Source organism: Pocillopora verrucosa, chromosome 2 (genome assembly GCF_036669915.1).
Source record: "Pocillopora verrucosa isolate sample1 chromosome 2, ASM3666991v2, whole genome shotgun sequence".
In the NCBI taxonomy this organism is placed as follows: Eukaryota; Metazoa; Cnidaria; class Anthozoa; order Scleractinia; family Pocilloporidae; genus Pocillopora; species Pocillopora verrucosa.
Window position 1 is genome coordinate 19,789,044 of NC_089313.1, and position 20,097 is coordinate 19,809,140.

At 37.5% G+C, this 20,097-nt stretch overlaps 2 protein-coding genes across 5 annotated transcripts; one reads left to right on the forward strand and one right to left on the reverse strand.

Annotated features, from left to right (window-relative positions):
* Window positions 1-670: 670 nt before the first annotated feature.
* LOC131790729 (protein kintoun-like) lies at window positions 671-17,428 on the reverse strand. The gene is made up of 17 exons (XM_059107992.2): window positions 17,299-17,428; window positions 16,070-16,165; window positions 15,353-15,421; window positions 10,810-10,934; window positions 10,197-10,261; window positions 9,501-9,565; window positions 8,961-9,042; window positions 8,679-8,749; window positions 8,207-8,412; window positions 6,662-6,722; window positions 6,446-6,526; window positions 5,887-6,000; window positions 4,622-4,886; window positions 4,018-4,148; window positions 3,094-3,312; window positions 2,236-2,304; window positions 671-1,651 (listed from the first exon to the last, which is right to left on the reverse strand). Exons 1-17 carry the CDS (start codon window positions 17,341-17,343, stop codon window positions 821-823), a joined length of 2,595 nt encoding a protein of 864 aa, XP_058963975.2. The 5' UTR covers window positions 17,344-17,428; the 3' UTR covers window positions 671-820.
* Window positions 17,429-17,492: 64 nt separating this feature from the next.
* LOC131790523 (lipopolysaccharide-induced tumor necrosis factor-alpha factor homolog) lies at window positions 17,493-19,620 on the forward strand. Of its 4 annotated transcripts, none has more exons than XM_059107732.2 (4): window positions 17,493-17,552; window positions 18,184-18,390; window positions 18,907-19,259; window positions 19,527-19,569. In XM_059107732.2, exons 2-4 carry the CDS (start codon window positions 18,339-18,341, stop codon window positions 19,530-19,532), a joined length of 411 nt encoding a protein of 136 aa, XP_058963715.1. In that variant the 5' UTR covers window positions 17,493-17,552; window positions 18,184-18,338; the 3' UTR covers window positions 19,533-19,569. The 4 variants fall into 4 exon arrangements, with proteins under 4 accessions (XP_058963715.1, XP_066018672.1, XP_066018670.1 ...); XM_066162575.1 differs by having other exon boundaries at window positions 17,503-17,552; window positions 18,152-18,390; window positions 18,907-19,089; window positions 19,527-19,620; XM_066162573.1 differs by having other exon boundaries at window positions 17,503-17,552; window positions 18,152-18,390.
* Window positions 19,621-20,097: the final 477 nt, after the last annotated feature.

Below are 20,097 nucleotides of genomic sequence, written 5' to 3' on the forward strand. Positions count from 1 at the left end.
TTGCGAAAGAGACTACGCTTACTGCCGTTCCTCTAACAGGAAGAAAATCAAAATTATTTGTCTACAGTTTGTGGCCTGAATAATATAATTCCACGTAATTTTACTACGAAAAGCAAACTGAAACTCTGTTGTATCTCCAATAGACCCTAACGAAAGATATATTGCGATCTCGAATAAGTGAAGATACATTTAATAAGAGAAAAGGATAATATTTCCGAGGGCTCCTTGATTAGTTGTAGTCTACCTGGACTTTGCCCTCTGTGTGTGAAATACGCAATTAAATACATACCCATATGCAGCAATCTGATTGGTGCGAGACGCAAACCCAAATGCGGCGATCTGATAGGTGCAACGAGCAACGTACCACTAAAAAAATATTAACTCAAAAAGGAAGACGCCACGTTACAATTTGTGCATCTAGAAAAACCGAGACTTAAAATGTTCGAAGCTTTCCTTCGTAATCCGCCCTTAATCCTATTCATCCTAACGCATCTTTGTTGTTTAATTGATTATTTTCATCTGTTTGGTATTTGTCATCCACTGAATATCATTTTGGGCTTCCCTTATATTTAGCAGCGTGGTTTAAAAAAAACCACATTGTAAAAGTAATTAAAAATCTGGCGACTTCTCTTCATGTTTCCAGGAAGTACAAAAAAAAGGAACATTTGAATAAAGATCAACGTTAATTTTATTTGTTTCGTGTGCTTCAGAGAGGTCACTTCGTTTGAATTGAATTAAAATACATACGCTGCATATGTAACTATAACCCTCTTCAAAACGATGCAATAACAATCACCAAGATTTGAGCGCCGACAAATGGTTAGTCATCGAGTTCAAAGATCAAATTGTTGGCCATCCCAAAAGCTTCTACTCCGGCTTGGTTACTTACATTATCATCTTTAGATTGTATATCATCCGCATTAGGTCCCTTATCTCCATTTTCGGAAGAAGTCCCTGTCCCCCGGGATTGATCATCAAACGCGTCCCATCCTGTCCCGATATCTACGGGTGACGTCCCATTGCTAAATTCAGACCCACTTGATTCACTTTCAAATGAATGTTTTCGTGCTTCAGCTTTCAATCTTGCCTCTAATTTCCTTTTCTTTTTATCTTTCTTGTTGCTAAATACACGAACATTAGGGTTGAGATTAAATCGTACATTTTTCTTGCTTGGGGAGTCGGGTACTCCGTTCCACTCATTCTCGTCACCTTGTGAATCATCGGTGGACGTACTTGAAGTCCTTCTCAAAATCGATCTCCTGCTTTTTACTGCGTTGCTTATAACATCAATTGGCACAAAGCTGTCGCTCTTTTCCGCGCTCGCTTCTTCGCTCTCAGGGTTCTCTGAGTCCGACATCACGGTCTCTCCATTCCCTTCGTCATTTAATTTTGTTATCGGTGGGCTATCGTCTAGTTGGGTTCTTTCAAGATCTTTCACAACCTCAGTCACTTTAATTTCCTCGTAAGAACTGATGCTGTCTCCCATTCGCCTTTTGTCTAGTTTCTCGTCCTTAGCGTTAATGTGAGATTCAGAGAATTCTTCGTTTTCATGGCTGTTTCCTAGATCAGTTCTCTCTATCCCAAGGCTGAGGCAGTCATCGGTAAGAGAAGAAACTTTCGCATGTGCTTCACCATTAGGAGCAGCGATGGACTACAACGGACAGGAAAATGGAAAATGAAACAGTAAATAACACTGAACAGAGTAAACACTGAGGCAGCACAGGTTGATGGGCCTGCAGATCCCACGTGTTAAAGCTGAAGGTGGTACATTGTGTTAGTTCACAGAGGGGAAGTGGGAGTTTTTGTACCTGTAGCATTTACTTTTCCACACCGTCTAGCCAGTAAAACTACAGACAAAATAGCTACAGTCACTTTCAACTCTTTTAAGCTGGTTGAGCTTTAAGAAGCTATGCATCGCATTTCTTTGAAATAAAAAACGTCTCATGAAGATTCAGTTATAACTGATAGTATGAAAATGCTTAAGTCATAACAGTAAGTACATTGACTCGCGACTTGCTTTAGTAGAAATTACTTGAAATCCCTTGCTGTTTCCCCGTCACCTTTCATTTTTTCAAATGACGTACAAATTTTGTCCCTGACAAGTGTTTCCTTAACAAGTCTCCCTGTTCAAAACATGGTATGTCAGTGTTTGAATAACAGGATTTAATGTTTTTGGTCCAGACTCCCAAGGTAAACTTGTCATAGAAAAACCTGTCGTGCAAACAAATCACATACCCACGGATCCTGCTCGGCAATGTCATCCATCATCACATCAACCATTTTTTCAGAAACAAGGAACTGAGTCTACAAAATAAAGGACATCCACCACTTATGGGACCATGTGATAATTAAAAGCCAATTAGTACAGGAACAAATGGGAGATTTAGTGGATCAACAATAGTGTTCTCGAGTAAGACACTGACCGTGTCTCTATTCACCAAGGAAAACAAGTGGACACCAAGAAAGCTGTCAGGGAAATCTCGTGAAATGCGTAAGGGAAGGGGGAAAGGGGAGGGGGGGGGGTTTTCCTCGCCATAGACCAACATACCATATGCGGAAGTGGCTGGTTAGTATTATGCTTTATAAACCAGCATAACTTATAACTCTTATAGGCCACTGGGCTTGTAAGATTGCACCCTCACTGCACCACTCCGATATCCCAGATGTGGCACTTACACCTTCATTAACAGTTATTAATATGTTGATGAAGAATACCATCCAAAATGCACAAAACTAATTGTCACTAAGTTGAATCACCTAGAAACTAGCATTTGTCAGCACACAGTGAGGAAGGTAATTTAAAAGACACCATCAGATCAAGCATTAAAATTAACTGGCAAGGTGAAAGCCACACCCACTTGTACCAAAATGTACCTAAACACATTTAACAAAACAGTGGACTACACTATCAATAAGATTAATGACACACCAATCCACACTAGAAAAACAAACAAACGGAAAAGTATAAACAAAAACGAAAGTTAAGATATCAAAAGACAAAGGCTAGTGACCTATGAGCTCATGGAGTGTTCTGCAATTGGTTATCAAACCCAAAACAAAAATAAATCCGATGAAATCAGTTAATATGCTCACCTTTAAATTTTCTTCTCCTGAACCTGCCTCAAAACTATCCCACAGCCCCTTGCAGGATTCCTGTTTGTAAAGGTTCAGAACAAGGTTTCCCTCACTGACGTCAATGTTACTGAGATCTGCATCAAGGTTATGATCATCTGGGAACTGCAGATACAAGGCATAATCCGGTGCAGGCAGCTCTCCTGGGTAAGACTTTCCAGATGGGAAACTTATGTATGCCTAAACAAGGTAAAGGTGTTGAATCAAGTACATCAATAAATCAACAAAGTGAAAAAGTTTAAGTTGTCACATTCCTAGTGATACAAACAGATGTTATCCTATTTCAGAGACTTCATTAGGAATCAGAAATTAAAAATCAGAAATCAGATAGTTCTCCAGCTGATATGCAGAATTCTCCAGCTTAAACACAGAATTCTTTAACTAAATTTTGATGGCTTCAGCTATTATGTATTCAAACATGAAGAATATTTACCTGTCACTACACACTATTTTCCAGACACTACATTCCTCAATGAAAACCTGTATATTTCTGATATACAAAGTTACCATGGATAACCAGTCCCTTTAATGAGCTGCAAGATTATTTAGGTGCTTTGACCAGACATCAGCATTTGCAGTAAGACAAACTTTATCAATATGTTTCTGAATCACACTAATGAATCAAAATAAAATTCCCTATTTCCTGACCTTCCAAAATGTTTAACCTGACCTAGTGAAACAATATTAAAGGTATGCTGAAACTTCAACTATTCTTTCTTTCTCATACTTGACAAAATCAATCCCTTTGAGAGCACGTTAGTGAATTCAAGGCAATATATGCCATGGCTGATTATCACTTTTTTCCAGGCTGCCTGGTTTCAACTCATAAACAACAGATAGTTGAGTTTTACAGATCATATGGAACTAACAGGGATATTTGCCTACCTTATTCTTTTTGAATCCCAATGAAACTGAGTCAAGTGCAATATTTGGGACATCAATAATAACTGTGATTACATCATCACACTGGTGGTATCTGTAGGGTGGGGTGGTAAAGAAACAAGGAGAGGAGAACTCTAAAAAAAAAAAAAAAAAAAAATTGTCATTGTTCTTGCATATCATAGTTTCAAATTTGATCAAAGGATGGTTGATAGGTTATCAGAGCATTTTATTTTATCATTTTATTTATTGAGGGGAGGTGTGTCTCTTGTAAGTACAACTGAATAGAAAAGTCCAAACAGAGAGGTTCATAAAAATTTCAACTAAAATCTTCCTCTCCCTTTCACAAGCAGAGCATAAAACATTTCTCAAATGAAAATGACCTCAACAATTCCTTATCTTGACTTCTACAGGCAATATTCCTTCTTGCAATAACCCCACAAAGTCGGGGCCAAAAGTCTGGACAAAATTATTTATTAAGAAGGTGTTTAATATAACACTCAATTATGTAAATTGATTTTAAAAAAATGCATAATACATGTTGTTGGAAGTGAGACTTAGGAATCCCATGTTACAGTTACGATGGGTCTTTAATTGAGAAAAGACAAACCTGAGGACGAACTTGGCAGCTTAAACCGAATGTCTGTTTCATCTTCCAAGTCACAGACGTCAAATGCTTCATTCTCTTCAGTACCCTTATCAAGCAAAGTTCTTATATTATCCTTTAAAGTTTGCTCCACAGATTCACGTTTGGGCTGTTGAAGTTCTCCAGATGAAAGTTCTTCATCTTGGTTGCTTGTTTGGGGTGAATTTGGTCGTTCCTCATTTCTACATTGCTCATCTTCTACTTGGTCACCTGCAACAATTCCCACATCCTGAAGGAAACCAAATAAAATTAGGGGTGGGCAATGCTAAACCCTGTGCAGTTTTTCGCATTTTCTCTGACATTCTGTTGTCTTGCTCATTACCAGAGCAAGAGGTAAATGGGGACTGGGGGGAAAAATTTCCAATTCATTTTTAAGTTCAATCAAAGTGAATTTCTGTCACAAATGTTCTTCAGTGTTTTGTTAAAATATTCTCTTACCTCATATTGATTGAGTGTTTTATCAGGGTTTCTATTCATGATAAAAGTGAGGCAGAAGGCTAAGTGCTATGACTGTTTTCAAGTTTTTAGAAATTCATGAACAATAAACCCACTAACAAAACAAAAATTCATGACTGTATTTATCAGGTTTTTGCTTCCTTTGTTTCATTAACATAATTTATGCACATATTTCCAGTCAGTTTCAAGAAAGGTTGGTGTCTTTTTTCACTAGAGGCATCAGTTTGCATGGACCTTCTCAGTTGCAATTTTGATGAATGGAAGAAGCAGCTATGGAAAAGTCTTCCAAGTTTCAAATACCAGGAAGTTGCCTGGAGAAGTTTTTTTTTTGGTCAAAAATTCAATGCCAAAAAGTACACAGTACAAACTTAAGATAGGTGGGCTGTTAATGTTTTCCAAAATTTGTTAGCCTCATGCAAGAGAAAATGCTCCTTACTCAAGCAGGGGAGTATGTTCAAAGGTTATGATTTTCCCTGTGTTTGGATATCCAAATACACTTGCTCACCTGTTTTTTACCAGGGTATCAAGAGGCATCCATGTGACTCAAATGTAGATACACAAGTGGCTAATTAACTCATACATAATTAACAAATTTAATAATTAAATATTAAAATTAGAAAGGTGGTCAGTCAGGGACCATTCCTTGGGTGCACATATTTTCTGATTTCAGTGAGGGTGTTGTACAATTTCCTCACTAGGCCCAGGATTGACCAGTATGTAGATCCTCCTTAATATTCTATTGCACTGCTGAACAGATAAATAACCATACCCACCATTTGAGGAATATCCGTAGCTGGTAATACAGGTAAAGTAACAGTCAGCTGTCTCTTGCTTATGTCAAATTTAGCTGATCCATTTTCTTCATCTATTGGATAAGGAAGTGCTATGTGCTTCATATTAAGGCAAAATTCATTTTTCTTGCACTGTAACATGAATGTGATTGGTTAAGTTGACTGGTTTCAATCCCTTATTACAGGAAGAGTTTATCTTTGCTTCCAGTTGCATAAGATGCTTGTCTATTGCAAGTAACCTCCCAACAATTTATCAAGCATCCCGACACTTTGCATGAACCCATGTAAACAACTAGGTGGAAAGAGACATGGTGAGAGAAAAGGGTCCCACTTAAAAAACACAATGAATGGTCACGGTTATGAACCCAAACACTCTCCACTAAGTCTTGATGAACTACTCTTGAGGCCTGTGTTTCTTATTTGTGCAGATGAATCCCCCAGTGAATGTATTTGCTCAACTAATAATGTCTATTTCACTCCACATAATCTTTAAATTGTACAAGGACTGAGGCAGTAGCTCTTTGATAAATAATAAGGATATGTCTAAATTGTAACAAGGCTTCTCACAACCCAACACCAGCTGTTTCTCAAGAATATCCAACTCCAAAGGTGCAGCAGACTCCTGCGGATCACAAAAAGGGGGTTTATATGTGGCAGTATGGAATAGTTTTTCCCACTTATGAAATATAAGATATATATACAGTCATGTGAGAGTTAAGGGTTCAATCCAGTAAACAAAACAGCACATGTAACTTACCAACAATGGCAAGTCAATGTAGACAACAAGTTCTTTAGGTCTTGTAGTAGGATTAGAATCCCTGCATTCAAATTATGACAATGACTTATAAGGAAAGAAGATTTTAATGCTACTGATCTCTTCCACAAACTACACAAGAATTTGACTTTTTCAGCCCAGGTGGCTAAATGAGGAATAATTAGAGGATAGTGGTAGAAGTATATGCAGCCCACAATGTATTTTTCAACTGCAAGTTCCAGGTGATGGTATTCTTTGAAGTAGAGGGGACAGGAGGGCACGAGCCCTAAGAGAACAGGGGGCAGGAAGAGGGAGCAGAAATTAAAAAGACACTTGTTTGTTGTTTATTGAGGCTACTGCCTCCTATAAGAAGCAAAGCCACATATGTGGTCAGGATGAGTGGGTGTGGGAATGAGTGTAACAATCGAATTCCAATCTTGACCAAATTTTCACCCTATGTTTCCCAGTACTACTGATCATTTTTTTTCGGAGTATTTTCATAATTTGACATTCACACTTGATACACAGTCGAGTTCTCTCCTTTTGTGATTTCTGGCTTATAGCCACAAGCACATTATATTTTTAGTTCTTGCCCTGACACTACAGAAGATGGTGGAAGACGATAACCGTCTCACAATCATTTCAGGTTTGCATGTAATTAGAAGCAATAGGTGTGATTGGCGCATCATGATCAGAGCTCAAAAATATTAGTGATTTAACAATTTATTGGGGGTGTTACAATAACAGTGTAATTTGTCATTCCATTTGTCTATGCATACAAGCATTTCATGCAGTGAGGGCCACTAAGTTGGTTGGATGTGATCTATTATTACTGACCATAATAGTGGCACAATCAAAATGACAATTTAAGATTTGAGAATATCATAATTCTGTGCAATGGATATGCAATTGGTGAAACTGGTGAAAATTAGTAAAAAGTACTGAACTCTTAAGGTTGTGTTTTGCTTTCAGGTATGCTTTCTAAATGGCATAATCCCAGTAAAAAGGGATTCTGAAATGCAAGTAAATACACATTTGAAACTGCAATAGCTATTAGATTACACAATGGGCTGCAACTTTCTTCTCTATAGTGAGATGCTAGAATTGATAGTCTAACTCTGATAACCAGGTCAGTGACAACTAGCCTGTAATAATGTTCATCTTAAGAAAATTACCTCCCCTCCCTGCAATGCCAGAGAATGATCATGAATGATAAGTTTTGGCACTGTTTGCCAAAAACCCAGTTTTCTGATCCTTTTTATTTACCTGAAGGCAGAAGTAATACAATGAAGGGCAGGAGCGGGGAGGCAGAGGGGCACAAATGTACAGGGGACAGGAGAACATGGCACAGGAAGTGGGAGGCTGTGACCCCTGTGTGCCCCCCACTTTGAAATTCCGGTGCAAATTTTGCAACTGACACTTAAACTATGCAATTTTATAGCTTGATTTCAAATAAAAAAGTTGCAAATCAGTTTTAAAAAATGGTGGTATGGCTTTTTTTGGTATTCCACTGGCTATTATAAAAATTAATACTGATCATAGTAGCACCTTGCATTTGTGAAGTTCTGAAGATCAATAAGCCCTCGATGCACAATTCTAAACTCTGGTACACTGGGCTCATCCGTCTTCTTTCTATGTCTATGCCCATCCTTGACTGTTGGTTTTTTCTCCTTGGTCACAACTGTTGGTTCATCACCATAGGGATATGGAAATTTTGCATCACCAATCATCATCTCAGCTGAATCTTCGGGCACCTATACAGAGGAATATTGACAAAAATTTATTTTGCATACTACCCCATGTTAATATGATGACAATATTTCCTGGGTAATGGTATCTTTATAGTATATTATTGACTACCGTATCCTTATGTAATGGTCACGATGTTTTTTCTCTGAGAAACGGAAGAGAAAAGTTTGATATAGTCAAGTCTTATTTGGATATACAAGTTAGCCATTTGAACAGCCATGATTGTGCTGACATTAAATTTATGACTAAAATTGGTAATAATGTAGTATACCTCACTTGTCTTTGTTCTTATAACTGTAGACTGTTTAACTCCCTTGAACTTCATCTTTGGGAATTTAAGGTCTAAAAGATATTAAGTTTAGATTTTGTAAAAATTTTTATTTGGCTACTACACCCTTGCATGTAAATAGCTCAACCTGAAGACAAAATAAATGCGCTTTGTTTCTGAGGAAACAAAACAGTGACTATAAAAATAATATTTAAATTAATAATAAGAAGAATAATTAGTAAGAACCAGTTGCAACATTATCAGTGTGTTTTTAAATGTACTCACTTTTCTTGTCCAGTCTTGCTCTAAACTCTCTCAGAATTCCATCTAAAGCAGTGTCAATCATCAACTGTTTAAATCTCTTGTCCTAATTAATACATAAAATCATAATTAACTCCTTTACATCTAACTCTATTAGATCATCACAGAAAGTGACCTTTTCTCTTGACAAACTCCTTCCACTTTTGTCACAGGCCCTATCAAGATAGCAAACATCTTGGCACTGTCTCTTATCATTAGAAATTTTATACAGAATCAATTTGGGTTTTTCTCAAGTAGCTTCATGTGTTTATGTAAAATTACAAGTATTACTTTGGACATTCATTGCTTCTTAGGAGTGAGTGATCATGCAATATGTTCTTCAAGGGTCTTATCTAAGCATAGAATATTTTATGAGCTACAGTACTAGCAGATTGTAGAAATAAATTCATATCTAATGAAGGATAGCATGGGATGTTTGTCATCTTCATCTGTGATCTGGCAATCTTTGATCACTGAAACATTGACATAAAAAATTGTTTGATATCTTAAGGAGCTCAATCACACCTCTTGACCTTTCTTGTAAGTGTCTGGATGGAATATGGCATCATACACAGTACAGGGCTTGCCAGCTACATGTAACAAATTACATACAAGGACTTGAATCAAAAGAAATTCATCTGCACAGACAACAACACCAAGTGTTGTTCAATTATTTGCCAAGATATAGTTTCAAATGGCTAAAAGCCTGAGACCTTTGCTGAAGATTAGGCAACTAGCTTGATAAAACACAATAAATAATGGAGAACTGTAGCTGCTTCAATCCTCTCTATGCACATGAAAATACAATAAAATGTTGACTGACCAATTTTTTCAACTTCTCCTTTAAATTCGGGTTATTTTTTATATGAAGCAGAAGCAATGGTCACCAAATGAACAATAACAGATCTGAGATTGAACATCAACCTTAACCCTTTAACTCCCACAAGTGATTAACATATAACTTCTCCTCATTATATCCATACATTCTATAGCAAACAGGTAATAAGAATACTCAAATTTATCAGATAGAAGTTGTTAATTTAATCTAACACCCTATTCTCACAACTTATTAACAATGAAATGTATAGTAGCTTGAACAGAGAATTTACATTCAGATCTTGGGAGTTAAAGGGTCAATACACTTGTATTCTCTAGAGATAAGCTCAAGTACAAAAGACATCACTTTTCAGGGCTTAATGGAAACATTCTTCCACACCATACCTCTATCAACATCCTCTCTGGGTTGTGATAAGCTGTAAGGAATATTCCACTGATAGCCAGCTCTCCTACATTTGAAAATAGTTAAGAATGGCATCAGTTGGAGATGTGCACCAAAGATTACAAAGTATGAATTACAAAAGGTCTCTCTAACAAAACAGAAAAAAAAATATTTGAAAACTCAAAAGTTTACACCACTATTTGTGTCAGTTCTATGACAATCAAAGGCCTTGTTATTAATCACACGGCTTACAGAAGATGGGTGAAGGTGACACTGATATTTAAATGCAAAAGATGGAATACCAAACAGAATGTACAGGCTTGAAGAGATGTAGAGAATACAAAATAAAATGAATCCAACCTCTGCACATAATGAACAAGTTTTACACACTGTTAGTAAGTAACTTTGATAAGAAAACTCTGTTAAAAGGACAAAAATTTTGATCTTGACTCAAACAAAAATTCTCTGAGTGAACAAGTCCATTCCAGGAGACACTTAGCACAGACTCCTTACATGTCTCCCATTTGAGGTTCAAGTGTAATCCACTTGGATGTCAATGGACACAACTCAACAAGTTTCTGACTTAGAAATAACTGTAATATGCAAACCACTTACTTCTTTCCATTCTCCTCTCTTTCAGTATATTGTGAAGATGCCTCCCCAATATGTTGATTCAAGGAAATGTTGACAAATACTTTGATACCACTCCCAAGATCTGTTGTTTTTACAACATAACCATCCTTTAAACAAAATGCAAGAATGAAATCTAAACACATGATAAAGTTATCACACCACATATTTGCTGACCTGAGGTACTTTTTAACCTGATGGCTTAAAAGTGACCCTTGTAATAGTTTTCAATGTATACACACCACTATACCAAATTCAAACCTATAATGATCCCTAGATTTCCACTTCAGTCTTAGTTGTGATATATAAACAAGATAGTAGGAAGAATAACATCAATAGCACTACAACTCCAAGTTTTTTTAATCAAAGTTGCAAATACCTTCAAAATCCCAGCAAAGTCTTATAAAAATCCTTTAGATCCCAACAAAACCTAAGGATCTGCTTTTTTAACCTTTTACAGATCATAAAAATGCCCCTTCAGGATTTTTAAAAGGTAAATTGAAAATAATTTAAGAAAATATATGACATTTGTTAGAAACATATTTCAACAGTTCTTCTGTCATCTTCAGTTCTGATTTATACAAAGTACAAAATTAATTTAAAGTGTATAATAAAATGTTCATTGGACAAAACAAACAATAGAGACATTTAATAATGTATGCAATTATGACAAAAGTTTTAAATTAACATGATAAAGTTTATTATTAACTGTAGGTTGCTCCCATTGAATGTGAATAGCTTCTTTGATTTTAAGAAGTATGAGCTAAGATGTTATTGAACACTCATCTGAACATAGAATGCGACATTGTGCGAAAATATGATACCATGCCCAAAATAGGAATCTTTTTTCTAGTTTTTCTGCTTAGTATGGGTGATTAAGGTACTATTAAAATTAAGCTGATTCGACCAGACTTATTTATTTTGCTTTTTTAATCCTTGTGCTGTTCTTGCCCATTAGCAGCCTGAAAACTTTATCTTTCTTTTATCTGTTTATCTACATCTGTGCTAAGAATTATTAATTAATGAAATAATCGGTTAAGAAAAAGATAAGTTGATAACATGAGTCATCCGTACCGAGTGCTGTGGTACTAACGTACTAGCGCACTAAACAAATGAAGAACAAGTAATGAGTCGTCCGTACTAAAGTAATAACGTACTAACACACCAAATAAATGAACAAGCTATGAGTCAACTGTACCCAGTACTACAGTACTAAGGTACTAGCGCCCTAAAAAAATAAAGAACAAGCCATCATGAGTTGTCTGTACTGAGCACTACAGTACTCACGCACTAGTAAAATCAAATAAAATGAAGGACCAGCTGTGATGAGTTGTCTGTACCAAGTACTAAGGTACTAACATACTAGCGCACCAAACAAATGGAGAACAAGCCGTGATGAGTTGTCACTACCGAGTACTAAGGTACTAACATACTAGCGCACTAAACAAATGAAGAACAAGCCATCATGAGTTGTCAGTACCGAGTATTACGGTTCTAACCTACTAGCGCACTAAACAAATGAAGAACAAGCCGTGATGAGTTGTCAGTACCGAGTACAAAAGTACTATGGTACTAGCGAACTAGCGCACTAAACGAATGAAGAACAAGCCGTGATGAGTTGTCGGTACCGAGCACTAAAGTACTATGGTACTAACGAACTAGCGCACTAAACGAATGAAGAACAAGCCGTGATGAGTTAAACGAACCGAGTACTAAAGTACTATCATACTACCGCCCTAAACAAATAAAGAACAAGCCGTCATGAGTTGTCTGTACTGAGTACTACGGTACTAACGCACTAGTAAAACCAAAAAAATGAAGGACAAGCTGTGATGAGTTGTCCGTACCGAGTACTACGGTACTATCGTACTAGCGCACTAAACAAATGAAGAAGAAGCCGTCATGAGTTGTCCGTACCGAGTACTACAGTACTAACGTACTAGTGCACTAAACAAATGAGGAACAAGCCGTCACGAGTTGTCTGTACCAAGTACTATGGTACTAACTTACTAGCGCACCAAACAAATGGAGAACAAGCCGTGATGAGTTGTCACTACCGAGTACTAAGGTACTAACGTACTAGCACACTACACAGATGGAGAACAAGCCGTCATGCGTTGTCAGTACTGAGAACTACGGTACTAACCTAATAGCACACTAAACAAATGAAGAACAAGCTGTGATGAGTTGTCAGTACAGAGTACTGAAGTACTATGGTACTAACGAACTAGCGCACTAAACGAATGAAGAACAAGCCGAGATGAGTGAACCGAACCGAGTACTAAAGTACTAACGTACTACCGCCCTAAACAAATAAAGAACAAGCCGTCATGAGTTGTCTGTACTGAATACTAAAGTACTAACGCACTAGTAAAACCAAACAAATGAAGGATAAGCTGTGATGAGTTGTCCGTACCGAGTACTACGGTACTATCGTACTAGCGCACTAAACAAATGAAGAACAAGCCGTCATGAGTTGTCGATACCGAGTACTACAGTACTAACGTACTAGCGCACTGAACAAATGGAGAACAAGCCGTGATGAGTTGTTCGTACCGAGTACTACGGTCCTAGCGTCCTAGTGCATTAAACAAATGGAGAACAAGCCGTCATGAGTTGTCGGTACCGAGTATTAAGGTACTAACGTACTGGCGCATTAAACAAATGAAGAACAAGCCGTGATGAGTTGTTCGTACCGAGTACTACGGTCCTAGCGTCCTAGTGCATTAAACAAATGGAGAACAAGCCGTCATGAGTTGTCGGTACCGAGTACTAAGGTACTAACGTACTGGCGCATTAAACAAATGAAGAACAAGCCGTCATAAGTTGTCCGTACCAAGTACTACGGTCCTAACATTCTAGCGCACTAAACAAATGGAGAACAAGCCGTCATGAGTTGTCTATACCGAAGCACTAACGAACTAACGTGCTGGCGCACTAAACAAATGAAGAACAAGCCGTGATGAGTTTTCCCTACCGAGTATTACGGTCCTAACATTCTAGCGCACTAGACAAATGGAGAATAAGCCGTCATGAGTTGTCTGTACCGAAGTGCTAAGGTACTAACGTGCTGGCGCACTAAACAAATGAAGAACAAGCCGTTATGAATTTTCCCTACCAAGTGCTACGATCTAACATTCTAGCCCACTAAACAAATGAAGAACAAGCCGTAATGGGTTGTCCGTACCTAGTACTAAGGTACTACCGTACTAACGCACTAAACAAATGAAGACCAAGCCGTGATGAGTTTTCCCTACCGAGTACTACGGTCCTAACGTTCTAGCGCACTAAACAAATGGAGAACAAGCCGTCATGAGTTGTCTGAACCGAAGTACTAAGGTACTAACGCACTGGCGCACTAAACAAATGAAGAACAAGCCGTCATGAGTTTTCCGTACCAAGTACTACGGTCCTAACGTTCTAGCGCACTAAACAAATGAAGAACAAGCCGTGATGATTTTTCCCTACCGAGCACTACGGTCCTAACGTTCTAGCGCACAAAACAAATGGAGAACAAGCCGTCATGGGTTGTCTGCACCGAAGTACTAAGGTACTAACGCACTTGCGCACTAAACAAATGAAGAACAAGCCGTAATGAGTTTTCCCTACCGAGTGCTACGGTCCTAACATTCTAGCGCACTAAACAAATGAAGAACAAGCCGTAATGGGTTGTCCCTACCGAGTACTAAGGTACTAACGTACTAACGCACTGAACAAATGAAGAGCAAGCCGTGATGAGTTTTCCCTACCGAGTACTACGGTCCTTACGTTCTAGCGCACTAAACAAATGGAGAACAAGCCGTCATGAGTTGTCTGTACGAAGTACTTAGGCACTAACGTGCTGGCGCACTAAGCAAATGTAGAACAAGCCGTGATGAGTTTTCCCTACCGAGTACTACAGTCCTAACATTCTAGCGCACTAAACAAATAAAGAACAAGCCGTCATGAGTTGTCCGTACCAATTACTAAGGTACTAACGTACTAGCGCACTAAACAAATGAAGAACAAGCCGTCATGGGTTGTCTGTACCGAGTACTAAGGTACTAACGTACTAGCGCACTAAACAAATGATGAACAAGCCATGATGAGTTGTCTTTACTGAGTACTAAGGTACTAACGTACTAGCGCACTAAACAAATGAAGAACAAGCCGTGATGAGTTGTCCGCACCGAGTTCTACGGTACTAACGTACTAGCGCACTAAACAAATGAAGAACAAGCCGTGATGAGTTGTCCGCACCGAGTACTCAGGTACTAACGCACTAGCACACTAAACAAATGAAGAACAAGCCCTGATGAATTTACCTAGTACTAAGGTACTAACGTACTAAACAAATGAACATGGATAAATGCCAATAGGTTTCACCAACATAACAGGCATTACAGCCCGCACATAAAAACTTGTAAACCACACACATACGGAACCCATAGGGTCTTTCTGTGATGCGTGCTATGTTGGCAAAACCTCTTGGCATATGTAGGATAGATCTAAGTTATTCACATAATTTCAATAATTTCCAAACTTGTACCTCAGGATTAACAAACTTCACATCCATTCCTCTCATCTTCTCCATCTGTGCTATTTCTTCTTCATATTTCTACAAGAATATATATTTGTGAACTTTGTGTTTAAGAGGGGAGGAATGTTGTATATCTCTAATCTTACCTTGGTTTCCTGAAACAAATGGGGAATAGCAGAAAATGCACATGGCAGAATTACATCACAGAAAAGGTAATATCACAAAATGTGCATCGTATTGTATTATATTGCAATTACATGGTAGATAAGTAAATGGAGAATAGTACATGAGGGCATGAGTGAACACAGCAAATGAATAAGATATTATGATGAACCCAAGAGAAATTCCATAATGACAAGCAATGATGTATCACTTTGCTTATTGCATCAAGAAAATCCTGCAAACAATCTTAGATTGAGAATGGTGAATGCTTTGTAGTCATCAATTAGACAAAGTATCACAAAAGGTGAGTGACATGTCAGCAGCTGATTGGTAATATCATACCTGCATAAAAAATTGTCGTAATTTTTGCACCTTAACAGTCACACCTTTTTTCAGGACTAGAAATCATTACTAACACCACAGTTTACAAAATAGAAAGACTTTTATTGTTACATACTTCAACCACAGTTTGCACCAATTAACACTAAAAACAGATTAAAATTTAATTGCAAGTAACACATTTTCTACCTTAAATAGAGTCTGCTTGTGATTCTACCAACTTACCTTTTTATTTTCTGGATCTGATATCTCTTGAGCATATTCCACAAGCAATTTTCGAAACTCTTTATCTTTCAGGGCCTTTTCAAATTTATCAAGTTCCTAGATGGAAAAATTTTATTAGCTCACAGAGGTCATCTGAAAAAGACAACATTTGACAAGCACCATAGACCTCAAAAAATTAAGTGTAACTGGACAAAAGAGAAGTGTTGAGGACCATGAAATAATTAGACATTGTTTAACCCTCAACAAGCTTGCCAATTGCAACATAGCCTAGGACAAAATGGAAATACATTTAGCAAATGATGGCTTAAACCTTAGTGATTTAAAACAAATCCACATGCTGGTAGAGGGATGAGCAAGAACCCCATAATACTGCACCAAGTGAAGAATTCTGCTACAGAGTGCAATTTACATGCAGTTAAATCACAAACTGGAAGTCTGACAAGCTCCTTGCATTCTTACAGTTTTGCAATTTTAAAATTCATTTAAGAAATTACTAATGAGCAGCACACAGCATCAGAATTTTGCTACTTGTTGATTGATATATCTAAGTGATTCTTTCTGATTTAAAAAAGAAAAAAAAAACCTCCTCAGAGATTTCAAAAAAGTAGTTATAGGGCTTAAAAGCTATGTTTTGACACATTTGAGAACAAAAAAAACAATGTTGCAGGATATTTGAGGTCACTATTGAACCAAAATCCTCTAACGATGCTTAAAATTTTCAGTTAGTGCACAAATTTTTATCATTGAATCTCCGATGTATTTTTTTTTCAAAAGAAAGCACCTATAAAAGACCACCCTCTAAAAGGAACTTAGTAGCAACTTTTATGCATTTAGAAGTTCAAAACCTCCCCATTTATTTACGTCCAGCAAATTGAACCGTTAAGGCAAGTCTACTGATCACTTGGCAATATCTCTTGCAACAATTTAGCCTGTGCATCATTATTAGTCAAAACCTGAAGAATCAAATGACTTTTTAAAGTCGCGTAAAATCTGGAAAATATTCTACAATAATTTGAGCTTTAAAAAGGAGATTATATTTCCACAAAGGGCGTTGAGATACCACCTGCAACTTTATGTTGAGAAGAAAAAGACTGGAAAACGTTTGGGTCTGTAACGACAGGCTCGATTAGCTGAACACGAGCAAACAATTCTCTCGATTCAAGTAGCAACAAAACTGAGGAACACAGCCTTATTTTCCATCAATACATTTTCAAGAATAACTGCCTCACCTCTTTAGTCATGCTAAATTCCTTGTTACCGTTAGCCTGAGACATTTTGGAAGCTAACAACCCAAGTCTAAACACTCCAGATTCGTGTGTTTCGGTTTAACTGTTTGTTTCTCTAAGCGAGCTTAGTAGCCAAGTCAATGTACACAGTTAGTTACCAGGTCTCTCCCAGTTTCCACGTCAGCACCAGCCGTCACGCAAGTGATGCCAGCTTGTCACGTTCTTTCACAACATTTACAAAAACTAATGAATATGGGGTAAGTTTCTAAAGAAACTTAGGTGCTGCGTCGGTGGGGAAGTGCAAAAAGATAACTCGGTTTTATCAACTGAGTTGATAATGTAGTCAATGTAAAATGGCCACCGTAAAGAGTTTCTTAGCAGACGTTTCGAGCGTTAGCTCGAACTCAGTTGATAACACCAAATTATCTAGTTTTACAAAAACTAGCGCCATAGGTTAATTTTCCAATTCTATAAAATACTTTCGCTTTCAATTTTTTTCAATCTTTGTTTCTCCTCCTGGTTTGCGCTTTTGGGTTTTTTCTTAGCAAGTTGTTATTATTCTATGGCCAACTTCAGGATGAATCACTAAAAATAACCCAGCTCGTCATGACGTCAACGTTTCCCTTTGTTGAACGATGACGACATTAATTCGACAGTAATACACTGCACTTTAGACGTCTGGGTCAAAATTCTTACCATTTCGTACGTGCATAAACTTAAATTATATTTACATAACAGAAGCTGTAATAAGTTAACATGTCAGGGGAGGTTTTTTTAAAAAAAAGGAACACTCCCATCAACAGACGAATGGTTGTTGTGGTTGTTACTGTTCTTTCCTATCCTTTTCATCTACCAGTCACTGAAATATCATTATTCCAAGCAACTTAGGACGAGCTGACAATTGATTTTCGCACATGGAAATCTTTTAAGTGCCCAGCATTGCCAACGCTACAGTACGTCATCGGTTCCCTGAGCAACGGGGGACCTTCTGAGAACGGCTGGAACAGTCTTTGATATCGACACGCCAAGTACTTTCGATCACCATGCACTCGCCAAGTCCTGCCTCAGTAAGTGAGTCAAGTGTCCAAATACCAGGTAAGCAGGGATTTTCTAAATTTCTCTCATCAATTTGTTTGAACAACTTTTTTCCACCTTCTCTCCATTCACACCGAAAAGAATCAATGTAGATCTCCCTGAAATATTGCATAACGAAAACATCAGTTAAACTCAGCGTTTCCACAAGAAACATTGCGCTCAGTAGACGTTGATTTTCATACACCAATACTTTTTAAGGCCACGAAGTGTTTTAAAACTGAAAATTGTGTAACGAGAAGAAATTGCTCGGTTGATGGTAGTCTAAATATACTTTAATGGGAATGAAATGAGCAGAATGTGATGAAATAGGAATAACCGTAAAAAAAGGACGGGAAATATATGTCACGACCCCATGAAAAGAGATGCAACTAAAAACCGAACGCATCATCCTTGGTATGAAGCATTGGAATCACATGTTAAATTTTACAATGATTATTTCATTACACCATTATTCCTATTTTCAATTTTTCGAATATGAAAAAAGTTTCACTTCATCTTTAATTATTGATCCCTCAGTAGCATCTCAACGAAACTTGGCCAGCAAGGCCGATAGTGATGGAGAAAATCCCCCGGACATTCCACAACTCCACAACTCATCTTTCATCATCGATGATCGCGAAGATTTCAAAGATGAGTCGCTCTACACCTTCTGTGGCTCTTGCAAGAATCACGTGATGACCATGGTGACGTATAAGGCTGGTAAGTTGACTTTACTCTTTGCAGTGGCTCTGTGCTTTCTGGGATGCTTTGGAGGTTGCTGTCTCGTACCGTTTCTATGGAAACGTTTCCAAGATGTGGAGCACTTGTGTCCGAACTGCCAACTGAAATTAGGAAAATATCGAAGAAAGACAAAAAATATCTGCTGCAAGGTGAGGACTATTCTCAGTTTGTGTTTATCATTAACAAGCATGGCAAACAGATATGTCACTAGGAAAAGACTTTATTTGACCTCTTTACTTAAGTCACTTTTTTTAAATAGTAAAGAACTACCTTGACTTTCAAAAAAGTATAAACTTCCTAGTCGGTGAGAAAAAAAAACACGAAAGAGGAAACAAAATGACAAGAATTTACTTTACATAAAGAGTTCTAACTAAACTATTCAATTATTTTGTTCTTTTATTTTCTCAAAAAAATAGAAATAGAAGCAAATCAAGTGAAGAACTAGAGAATGGGTCTTTTGTGACGACCTGTGTGGCAAGAATTTTGTTTTCAATGTTATTTTCTATAAAGTTTCTCCGCGAATATGTATTAAAAGTATTTAGTGGGAGCAAGACAAAATAAAAAATAGAAATATGTAAAAAACTTTCAAGTGACTCTCCTTAGCCTCACAAACACCAAGTCTTAAAATCAAGCTTTCTCTTTTTCGTTCAAAGAAGCTACTTTAGAACATTTTTTTGCGTATTTTGTATCATTAAAGACAACCACCTTAAAAGAGAAGGAAACCTTGAAATGTTAGCTGAGGAGACTGACTCTAGAGAAGACACTGCAAGGCAACAAGGCTTTGATAAATACTACAGTTAGTAAGTTTTTCAAGATATACAATTCGTGACGCAGCTCGATTAAAAGTACCAACTACATGCATTTGGAAAACGTAATAGTAAGCAAATATTGGACTGCAAAACAAGCAGTGCGTGAGTTTTTTTTCGCTGGTGCCACGAACGCACATTTAGGGCATGCTATAAAGCGTGCGAGGCTCGTGCGAGGCTC

Coding starts and splice junctions, on each gene's coding strand:
- LOC131790729 (XM_059107992.2), bottom strand. CDS start 17,343: ATGTCTCAGGCTAACGGTAACAAGGAATTTAGCATGACTAAAGAG. Junction 8,413..8,678: donor TAAGAACAAAGACAAGTGAG/GTATACTACATT, acceptor TCCTCTGTATAG/GTGCCCGAAGATTCAGCTGA. Junction 6,001..6,445: donor AGCCTTGTTACAATTTAGAC/ATATCCTTATTA, acceptor AATATGAAGCAC/ATAGCACTTCCTTATCCAAT.
- LOC131790523 (XM_059107732.2), top strand. CDS start 18,339: ATGCACTCGCCAAGTCCTGCCTCAGTAAGTGAGTCAAGTGTCCAAATA. Junction 18,391..18,906: donor GTCAAGTGTCCAAATACCAG/GTAAGCAGGGAT, acceptor TTGATCCCTCAG/TAGCATCTCAACGAAACTTG.